This window comes from Aedes aegypti, chromosome 1 (assembly GCF_002204515.2).
Source record: "Aedes aegypti strain LVP_AGWG chromosome 1, AaegL5.0 Primary Assembly, whole genome shotgun sequence".
NCBI classification, from domain to species: domain Eukaryota; kingdom Metazoa; phylum Arthropoda; class Insecta; order Diptera; family Culicidae; genus Aedes; species Aedes aegypti.
The window spans coordinates 159,614,118-159,626,326 of record NC_035107.1 but is presented as its reverse complement, the minus strand read 5'-3'; the positions used below and the strand labels follow the sequence as shown (position 1 = coordinate 159,626,326).

At 37.2% G+C, this 12,209-nt stretch overlaps 1 protein-coding gene across 1 annotated transcript; it reads left to right on the top strand.

Annotated features, from left to right (window-relative positions):
• The first annotated feature begins 312 nt into the window (after nt 1–312).
• Nucleotides 313–1,391, top strand: LOC110678887. The gene is made up of 3 exons (XM_021852471.1): nt 313–848; nt 922–1,070; nt 1,252–1,391. Exons 1-3 carry the CDS (start codon nt 781–783, stop codon nt 1,359–1,361), a joined length of 327 nt encoding a protein of 108 aa, XP_021708163.1. The 5' UTR covers nt 313–780; the 3' UTR covers nt 1,362–1,391.
• The last annotated feature ends 10,818 nt before the right edge of the window (nt 1,392–12,209 follow it).

Genomic DNA, 12,209 nt, shown 5'->3' with positions numbered 1-12,209 from the left:
TTTCAATATGAGTAACACGAGATCTCCTCTAAATCCTAGTGCTGAATCGTTTATTTTCGCTATCTTAAAGAGGTTAATAAGGCGTAGCACAGTCCAAAATTTTTGTTCAATTATTCCCTACTGTCTGTGGTGAAATTGTATCACTAAATAACAAGGTTCGACTATCTTATGATCCAGATCTCTTTCAAACTGCCACCGACACCATGAAGAACACCTGTTGAGCTCCTCCAAAGGGGGCCCATATCGAAATAAATACCCCACACCTAGTTGCTACGCAATTCGTCAGCGCAACTGTTGCTATGTATCTTACCATACGGTGGCTAGCAAGCAACAAAAAAGCGAGAATCGATATTAGAATCGGTTTCTTTGCCACCAAAGACGTCGGCAAATAGCCGACAGTGAATTTGTTAATTGGTATCAATAATTAAAATAAGTAAGACTCACTCTCTCTCGCATAACTAAACGCAAAATGTCCAGACTACCTAAAGCCAAACTACCGGACACTACTTCCACCGAGTTGGATGATGTAGAAGACGGAAACGGAGAAGATGAGCTATTGGTACTGAAAGACGTCACCGTTAAGTTCCGCGTGCTTAAATCTCAAATAGTAACCCATGCATATCCGAACATTTACACTATCGAAGAGGTCAAAAAGACATATCTCAAAAATTTCAAATTCCAACGAAATTTTTGGTACTGAGAGAAAACAGCAGTGAGAAACCTTTGGGCGACAATTTGAGGTTATTTGACGTCTGCGACAACGACTACGGCATCGTAGATATGGATCTTGAGTTGGCCGAAAGTGCGCGGGAGGAAAATATCCGCCTGGAACCGCAAGTCTACTACAAGTATGCAATCGCCTCTCTAATCAACGCTATTAACGTGCAATAATTATAAATTACTGGTGTCTTTGTGTTTCAGCAATTTTAGTCTACCGGATATAATTACTGTTCGCATACCAGCAGATGTTACAGGGGCGGAAGGAAGGGGAAGCCGCGACCTTGTGGTTGAAATCGAAAATCAAGCCATCATCAAGCCATTCGTCGGCGGTTATGTAGATAAAATTACAAGTAATATTACCTTTGTCTGTTAGAAAGCCACGCTTCTGTACCGCCTTTCCAATTTTCGCTATTCCCACATTTTCCTCCAATTTGGAAACCCTTCTATGACTAATGCAGTGTTTATTTGTGGCAATTTAATGATGATTTCGGTATGTGCATACGAATGCTCACAAATGACTTTTACTTTCAGAAACCGAATATCATGACGCTTTTACTCAAACTGGTCCACCATTGGAAAGAATCAAATTTGACGGTAGGTTCAAGTACTCAATTCCAACAGATGTTAAGGTTCTGCCATGACTAACTTAAAGTGCTACCTAAAACCCAAAAATGCGTTCAGAATTGACATGACAGTTCGTATTCTTTCACAACACAATATATTGCGGGGAAATTTAAAAATTTGGATAGCCTCGCGGAAATAACGCGCAGTGAGCTATCTCCGCACAGAACAAAAGTCACATAGTGTGCGTTGAATGTTGATTCATTTCAACCTTCGTCAACTTCATTACTGTATGTCACATCTATGGTTGATGATGGTGGTAGTGAAAAATTTTAAATGGATATTTCCAATGACCATTAGGTAATTGTGTTATTTGAGACACCATACTTGGAACCCAGACAACCAGAAATCGCATGAAAGTTCACGTTATAACTCGTTTATTCATAGGTTCCCTAGTGGGTGTTCCTATAATTGCGGGTAGTTGCGTTTCGCTGCGTTTTCACTGATTTTATTGCATTGGCCACAGAAACGACACTGCCAATCGACCGTATTGGCTTGTTGATACACGGAATAGTTGAAAAGAGCGTCAAAATTCCTTGAAAATGATGAAAATCACTAAATTAGCTAAAACTGTTCTTGCTTGTACCAATAGTTGCGGTAAAGTGTTCCTATAGTGGAGGATCCCATAAGAAAACAACGGATACCGCAACTATAGGAACACAAATTAAAAATATACCGCAACTAAAGGAACAGTGTACCAATAGTGGAGGTATTATTTTTCACTGACATGCCGTGGATTACTACGATGAAATCATTTTTCTCATTAAGTCAATGGTCGTTACTTCCCGTTACAACATCAACATGTGCATTAATTGCGCTTCTTGAATTAAGGCGGTTAAATGAAGTTCAATCGCGCTTAGTACCACCACTATTGGTACATCTACCCTAATTACATCAAACCCGCAAAACACCGTGGATAAACTCGTCAGATTGATTAGTTTCCTCGCATAAAACACTTCTTTTCTGAGTTCATTTGTACATTTTGTTTCGTCTCGTACACTCGTACAAAGTAAATCGATTCAATCCGTAGCAGCTGTCAAATCAACATTTGTTATCATAAGTTAAGTCGCAGAAGATCATAGGTTAGTTCGGTTGAATATTTATACACTCGCATTGCATGTTATTATTCATCACATAATATATGCACGCATATCGCCTCCACTTTTGTACGTAGAAGGCCTTTTCGCGACATCTTTTAAGTGATATTTTGCACATATAAAGCCTCCAGGTGATTTTGTTATACGTACATTTTGGTTGTCTAGGAACCGCATAGATTCGAGCTGCGTAAATGGACACTAATATAAGAAACTCGGACTCAATAATTTCCATGAGGCTTCAAAAGCTTTTTCTCATTCGGACCATGGGAGAATAACGTCTAGCAAGGGGTGGTCTACGAAATGTCACACTTTCGTACATTTGTATGGAAAGGTAACAGAGGGGGCGGGGGTCTAAAAATACCGGAAAATCAAGGACATCATTTTGCAACCTTCCTTTCCAAAGCTCAAAGGCATCTTCCCAAAACAGTCGTTCGAGTAGAAAAGGGTTTAGTTTGATGGACATAGCATATGTAATGCTTTTTTACCCGAATACTCCCTTTTAGTAGTTGATTGAACTAAAATAAAACTATGAAAATAACGTTTCATTGATGTTGAGAAAATTAGGACACGTCAAATCATTCCAAACAGTCAATTGCTCCTAACGACGAGCATGGTTTACTTAGATTGGAAGCCAGGAAAATTTCCTCTTCAAAGCCATCCGATTTTCCGAGAATCAAAATTTTTCTTGCAACGCGTTAAATATTAAGGGGATCAGAGGCGCGAGAACTGGGTGGCACAGTCTTACTCACAAAAATACCTAATCCACGTTTCAACAAGAGCAAAATATCACAAATCGACACAAAGTTTTAAGAAAGCAATTGAATTATTGATCATCTGTATTGAATCTTGTGAACTCGGCCGTATTCATTCCTGAACTTGAGATATGGCTATTCAATTTTTTTTTTCTTATGCATAATCTCTCCTTTTGAAGTGCGACATTCAAGGGTCAAAAGTGCATAATACAAATTTAAGGTTTGTTTGAAGCTTCTAGAAGAAAAAATATGGGCACCATAGTTCGGGGTATAATTGACATTAGCATAGGAACATGCATGCCCCTCCAGATTCCTGCAGGCTCCTCGACACAGAAATGTTTCAGGACATTGAATAAGAAATGAAAAAAAAAAGAAAAGTATTCAATATAGTAGATATAGACATATTAGCCAATAATAAATGTAATTAGGGTAAAATCATGCAACATTACGCTAACCACAATTTCCATATATATTTGAAGGATCAAACGAATCTTCGTTTATCTTTAAATTATGTACTGCTTCATTAGTAACTTCTGCAGAAAATTCATCCTGGAATTTGATGGAACATTAATAACACTTTAACTTGGAGCTCCTCAAGAAGATACACAATCCCTTTTATTTTATTTTTCTATAATTTTGTACCGGAAAATTTCTATAATTTTGTACCAAAAAAATCCTAGAGAATTCTTTTACGAATTTCATCAAAACGTCCACCAGAAAGTGTATCTGAAATGCCAGAAAAAATAGTCTTCTAAGAAGAATCCAGTCAAATCATTCACGAAACGCGACGCAAGACAAGACATAACACTTATAGGGAAAGTGTACCAGTTATGGCCATAGTGGTTCTCCTATTTGGCCATAGGTGAAATTTTGATAACTTTCACATTTTAAATCTTTTTGAATGTTTTAACATCAAGATATATCTTTAATCTAACTACTATGACGCACAAAAATTTTCAAAATTTGATGACATTAAAGTAATCACGTATGGCGAAATAGGGAACCACTATGTCCATAACTGGTACACCTACCCTAGTTCTTGCAAACGTCAAGATAGGTTAAAATTGGAATTTCTGTCGTAGGTAATTTTTAAGCTTTCTTGACGTTTATAAGAACTAGAAGTGTTATACACACTTAATTCAGAATGCCGAATCTCGGCTAATTTTAACCGAGATCCGCACAGCCGAGTAGTCGGCAAACACATTTCCTGGGATCTCAGCAGATAAAAGCCGAGTATCAGTAAATCGTGCTTCGTTGCTAAGCAACCAGACAATTTGTTAGCTGAGTCTCGGTTAAAATCGGGAAACCGAGATTCGCACAGCCGAGCTCTTGGGCACTTCCATGATTCACTTTGGTATGGGGGGTTTTTCTCGGCCGAATTGTCTGAAACTTTGCAATAAGATACGACGCAAATTCACGCTCAAAAAAGAGTTCTGGAAAACGTGAACTGTCAAAAATACACCATGAACTACCATCATGTTTACGCATAAACATGATCTAGTTCACGGTGTATTTTTGCTTGTTGACGAGTTCACGTCTGCTGTTCACGGATACAAGAACGGATTTTTGTGTTGTGGCCAAAAAAAAAACTTGTATATTGCAGCATAATTTGGTCACCTTTTTCAAAAGTACATGAAGAAAGGGTAGAGTCGGTGCAAAAACAATTTTTATTATATGCTTTTCGCAAATTAGGTTGGACTGAATTTCCATTACCATCTTACAAAGCTAGATGTATGTTGATTGATATTCAAACACTAAGAGAGCGTCGCGAATATGCTATGATTTCATTTATAAACGATATTGTTTCTCATAAAGTTGATTCACCAGAATTATTATCTAAATTAAACTTTTATGTACCATCAAGACGTTTACGCCATCGAGAACTATTTGCAATCAACTATCACCGTACTGATTATGCAAAATTCGGGCCAATGAACCAAATGATGACTATTTATAATAAACATTATGATTTAATTGACTTAACTTGGTCCAAAGCGAAGCTAAAACAATACTTCCGCACGTTATCTTAAGTAGGAAAATTGAATGTATTAGTGAAGTAGCACATAAGAAATTCTATGTAACGGTCTACAAACATGATTGACGACAATAAATAAATAAACAAATATGAGCTTTTAAGCTTTCAAAAAACCCCACTGCCAAAGTGAATCAAAAGTGCCAAGAATAGGATCCGGCTCCTCTCTATCTTGTTTTGCGTCGCAATTCGTGAATGTCGTGTTGTTCTTACGTTAGCACAAATCACACACATTGCTAGTAATCCCATCAAAATTTCATAGGATTTTCCTCGAAAAATATGTTCCAGACACTTCACTAGAAATATGGACTCTGATTTCAACTTCTAAGATTACATTTAAACCAATAATTTGAATGATTTTTTTCAGCAAACATGTATTTCCAAAATGTCCCTTTGGATTACGCTAAAAATGTGAAAAGAATTCTGTTAGATTCATCTTCCAGGTTAGTAACGTGCACGTAAAAATTTAACCGAAAATTTTTGTGAGAATGATACGTACTGGAAGTTCTAAATTGAAATTAAAGCATGATTATTCCGGGTCCATCTGTTAAAAATTTCTAAGTGAATCATGGCAAAAAACAGGAAAAATAATTCATAATTCATGAAAAACAGAATTTATCAAATATGTAAAAATTGCTCAGAAACAACATATTTTTAATCGGCAGCATTTATCAGTAACATTAAAAAAAATGTAACAAAAATAGTAACAAAAAAAAGGAATTTCTACTCAACTTAGCAAGTAAATTTATGGAGACATTCAAAGAGAAATTTTTAAGTTTTTGTGATGTTTAGGATTTTTTTCCGACATTTCTTGGCAGAATCATATAACACTTATTCTGAGAGGAGGTTTCATGGAAATTCTTTTCATAATATTTAACAATTCTTTGGGATAAAAATCTTCCGCGGCATCTTGACAAAAATTGCTGGTAAATTAATGGAAAATCCAAAAGTTTAGTAAAGAAATTCTGGCAGTTATCTTAACAGAATTTAAAAAGTAACAACTGACGTATTTTTATAGTAATTTAAAATGTAATTATTTAACAAACATTTGAACTTCTATAGGAAACATTCATTATAGGTGATGTATCCCAACAACAAGACAATAAAGTTAGATTTCTTATATAATTTGTTGGTTATTTCATCTGGAATTTTAAGAAGTGCTTTTTTTCAATTTCAACAAGGGATTCTGGGAATTATCAAAGATGTATGTATAGAAATTAACGGAAACATCATTACACATATTTATCTTCATTAACGGAATATTCATACCTTTGACAATGTCTGAATCTCTCATAACAGTAGAATAAGGTGGGGCGAAAGTTCGACCTTGGTGGAAAAATCAACATATCCAGAAAAACTATAATACAGTGCCCCTTCAATTTGAGCAACATTTCAAAAACTTTCAACTTTGCTTAAATCGATCCGTGCCAAAATCGAACGGTTGTTATTATTCAAATCCATATCACCGTGATAATTACCACGAAATAAATTTATCTATTCTGAACATGGTAAGCCTCAAAAAGCCAACATTGAGGTTGACAGGATTGGTGGTATGTGCATTTCCGAGTTACCTAAATCAAACGGTTTTGTTACTAAAATCGAACCGTGCCAAAATCGAACGGGCACTGTAGTTGTAACGAAAAAATGCCACCAGTACAGAGAAGATAACCAATTGGATGAAAATTAGCTAAACCAACGTAAGTCGAAATATTTATTTATGTTTAGTTAGTTATGATCAAAATATCACTTCATATTGAATCGATTGAAATACAGGTCGGACTCGACTATCCGGAGACTCAATTATCTGGTGACTCGAATATCCGGGATTCGATTCCCCGAAATTTTAGACTCGATTATCCAGCGTATGTTCTCAATACAGTAAGGGCCCGATTTTGTCAGCCCCTGGATGAATTTAGGCTGACAAAATGGGGTAACCTGACAAAATCGGGTCATTTTTTTGTTTCCGTTTTTCAAATTTTTACGTGTAATATTTGCTTGTGAAGCGCGTTTAGAACCTACATTTTAAGGGGGCGGTGGACATGGGCGTAGCCAGGTTTTTTATCAGAGAAGGGAGGGGTGTATATTATCGGTTCTTAAAATTTCATTCACTATTTTCACGCCAAAATCGTTCATTATACACTTGCTCTGCCCCCTATTTGCATGAAACATGATAAAACTATGTAGAAACTCCTTCAAAATAACATTATTAATTTCCTCAAAGCTCTTCTTGAAAATCCTTTAAGTATAATTCATAGAATGTTTCATTCGAAATTTTTTCACAACTTTCCTGAAAATTATTTAAAAATTCGAACAGAAGTGGGTTTGAAGATTTTTTATAGGATTACTTCAGAAATTTTACAAACATTTCATCAACCTGATTTTTTGTAAATATATTTCTTACAGTGTGGAAACCATGAAATTATCACTAGTTTTATGATTTATTGTTGGTGTGTTCTTAAAATAGAAGTATTCATAAATTACATTGCATGAAGCTATGAATAAATCTGTGAAATTATGCTCATGCCTATAGGATGATTAATTGCTTCAATATATTCTTAATGAAATTTTTGGTCGAATTTCTGAAAATCTCGAAAGATGATTCCTGTAGGTATCCTTCGATATGCTTTGCAACTTTAAAAAAAAACGCAGAAGGGAAAGTAGAGGAAGTTCGGAAGGAATATTTAAAACTTGTTTTAGAGGAATATCGGAATTATAGAAAACAGACTTTTATGAGTCCAAGGTCAAACTTCATCTAGGATATCCTAAGAAAGCTTCTACAAAACGTATTTTGTAATGGATCTACTAAAGAGTCTATGATGTTAAAGAAGACAGAATCCCAAACAAACTTTAAGCAGCAACTGTTGAAGAAATATCTCGCGACAGACTGAAGAAATACCTGAACGAATTTAACAAGAAGTATAAGAAGATAATTATTGAAGTATTTTTTTTTAAAATAAAATAACTCTGGACGAGTTCAAGGGAGAATGCACGAAGAAATTTCATTTATGACGAAACAGTTTCTTCAATGTACACAGTATGTTTCTGATGCAATTTATAAAATTATTCCTTGAAAAAGTTGCACCGGGATTCCATGGATTGATTTTTGGAGTATTATTGAGATAAATTCTCAAAAATGAACCATGAAATTTATGAATGAACCTACACACCTAGTTTTTTTTTCATGAACTCGACAGTGTGGATCTCGGGTTTTCAGTTTTAAGCGGGATTTACCAAGCAAATTGTCAGGTTGCTTAGTAACGAAACACGGTTTACTGATACTTGAGTTGCTTCTCAAATCTCCAAAAACTACCCCAAAATATTGTGGAGGAATTTATGGAGAAAAACTCAGGAACGATTTACGAAATAATTTCAGAAATATCTCGAGAAACACGTTGAAGACATATATTGAGGAATATAAATGAAATCCCGAGGATATTTTTCTAATTCTCTTATTATTTTAATGATAACACAGCGTAACAAAAAGACATTTTTGCGTGTCTCAAGGATCAAATTATGTGTCTCTAGTAGATTTGGGGTCGCTGAATCTGGTGCCATTCTTACTCTACTTTAAATGGAAGATGCTGAACACTAAACAAATTTTCTAACGTCTGCGTAATTTGCACCATTATTTGATTGGTTTTCGAAAAATTCCTCTATTTTCCAGATGATTATTGACAACCTGGTTCCGGAGTGATTCGATGTTCCTTAGGGTATCTCTGTTCTCTATGTACAATTTCTTTGCCCGCCATTTTTATGATAAACTAGTGGTCCCGGCAAACTTCGTCTTGCCATCAAGTAGGCTGTTGAAAACCACTGTGAATCGTCCTATACAAAATGACAGTTCCGTTTAGTCCCGTTTTTCCTACTTTCCCGGTGAACATCCTAGAACTTTTCTACACACAAACACGTCGGACCCCTTAACGAACAAAATGGAGAAAGAATCATCCAAATCCGTTGCCCCGTTAGTGAGCCATTTCGTGACATACAAACACCATTCCATTTTTATTTATATAGATAGGATAAACAATTAATAAGAGTCATGGTTGGCAAATGCTGGACATGGCGTACTCCGTGTATCTGAAGGAATAAAATCAACAAATTTGACTGGTCCTTAGCTCAGAATTTCCTATCCCTACCTATTTGCGGTACCGGCCATTGTACGAGCAATCTTGGGAAAAATCTGATAAACAACCCTGATGACAGCTTCGGCCATATGTTGACAGGGAAGGATGATTTGCTTCTGCAAACCTGAATCAGCTACGTAATTTTATATGCACAAGTTTACGCAGATTTATGAAGCGCTACAAATGGTCGATACCATGAGAATTTGATACATTTTGAAAAACTAAACTGGGAGATAGAACAATAAATTCGAAAAGCACGTTTCTGATGTAACTTTCCCGATCCCGAGTGAAATCACTTGAAATTTTGAAAGTGATGAACAGAGTTGCTTAATATCAATCATATCAGCTGATGGCTGATGGTCTAAAACTATCAATAACACTTGCGAGCTATCAATATCACTTTGATTTGACAACCAACAGCAGTGATTCGACATCGCACTCTAGATCAAAATCACTGCAGAATGAGTGATCACGTGGTCATTATCCATGCTATTAATGTTTTTCAGTGACCAACATATAGTTTCAATCTATCTGCAACACTGTCGAAAATATCGTACCGATAAATTGGGTCCTAAAATTTTTTATGAAATCTTGTTTTTATTTAATAACACGAAAGAGAATGTTACTGTAACTACTTCAGCAATTTTTCTCGCTCAAATAATGGCTATATCATGTTTAAACTTTAATTTACAAATTTGGTCCATTAATGAACCTTGACACTTTTGATCATGTTTGACGTTCGCTTAATCGACAAAAACACCACAGGGGTTTTAGTTCGACCACTGGGGTTGTTCCTATCTGACATTTCGTAAGGAACACGGAAAACAAAATACACCCAATATTTGAGTTTAAGCCAAAGGATGTGACAAAATCTAAAAAATGTTTTTTGAGCTTAAGGCCCAACTAAAAATGGTGCAAAATTCAAAACTGAAAAAGCAGTTTTCTCTTTTTAAATAGACAAATCGAAGAAAATAAAAACACACAGCTCTTCTATTTGCCAAATAAAATGGCTGTGTGTTCTTATTTTTAACAATTTATTGTTTTAAAAGGAGAAAACTGCATTTTCAGTTCTGACTTTTGTGCCATTTTTTCTTGCACCTTAAACCAACGGAAAACATTAGAAAATTGAGTAAACATGTGTTTTTGGCCTAAACTTAAGCATTTGGCACTAAAATTGGAACAGGGCTTTAGGACCCTATTGCCATTTTATCTGCTTAATTTAAAGCTAAACTTAACCCATCAATGATATCCATAGTTTATCGCCATCAATGCATTGGTGATGAAGTAGGCAGCATGATGTTGATGTAATATGGAATGATCCGATTGTATCGCAGTCGGCCTGTACAAATCAGCAAATTTTAAGCATTGATAGTGACATCGAGCAACTCTGGTGATGAATTGATTTGTTTTACAACCTTCAACCATAAAACAGAGAGTTAGAGACTGGATTAGTTGTTGATGAAATGATTTGTTGAAATGACACAATGATCTCTATTTACCATAACATTTTCTGCAGTCATGTTAGTCTCTCTGTTATGGCAACATGCACTCCATTGATCGGGGCAGAATGATTTATTCCAAAATATATTACAATCGATTGCGCAATGGCTGGGCATGGCGTACCATTGGTACCTCGCATTGACAATGATAATCTTGAAGAATCGGTCCTTGATCCTCAACCTGCACATTCTTTCATTGATCGGCCATCCCCCGACCACGCGCTTTTGCATGTCACGCATCACGATAAAAGCTATTACCAGCTCGTGTGTGTTGCCGTAGCTCTGGTAGATGGTATGGTTACCACGTTTAGAGCACCATTTTACCCTTCCAACAAACCTCCTGCAGCGCTACGATGTCGAACTTGCGGTCCTTCAATGCATCGGAGAGTATGCGGGTGCTTCCGATGAAGTTGTGGGCTTCGTGGCCTTGCGTGTAGCGGCGGCAGTCGTCTAGGCGTAACGTGCCACGGGGTGTGGGTTCTATTCCCACTCCAGCCTACTCCGGAAGCACTGATGATGATAAAATACATTTTAGGCGCAGCTTGAACGTGAATACGATCGCTGCCCAAGCCACGACATTAAGATCATCATAGGAGATTTAAACGCTCAGGTTGGCCAGAAGGAGGAGTTCAGACCGACGATTGGAAAGTTCAGTGCCCACCGGCTGAATATGGCTATTCGTAGCACCTACTTCCAACATATACTTCCGTACCGATACACCTGGAAATCACGACAGCAAACAGAATCGCAAATCGCTGGATATCGCTACAGCATACGTCTTGCATCTCGAACAAACGTTGCCGGAAGAGGATTCGCTCGCCGAAACCCCTCTCGAGGACAGCTAGAGTACAATAAAAGCAGCCATCAACGTCACAGGCGAGAACATTGTTGGGTACGTTGAACGGAGACGACGGAACTATTGGTTCGAGGAGTGTAGAATGATTCTGGAGGAGAAAAACGCAGCGCGGGCAGTAATGCAAGGAACTCGACAGAACGTGGAACATTATAGACAGAAGCGGAAGCATCAGACCCGTCTGTTCCAGAAGAAAAAGTGCCACCTGGAGGAGACGAAATGCAAAGAAATGGAGCTGTTGCACCGCACCCAAGAATAGCAAACTCAACGCATCCCGCAGAGGTTTCGTGCCGCGAGTCGAAATGTGCAGGGATAAAGATGGGAACATTTTGACGGACGGATGCGAGGTGATCGAAAGGTGGCAGCAGCACTACGACGAAACACTTGAATGGCGCTGAGAGCACAGGCACGGAGGCTTAAGGCAGCGGAATGTTGGACAATAGCAACCAACCAGCTCCCACATTGAGGGAAGTTAAGGATGCCGTTCAACAGCTCAAGAATTACACGGCTG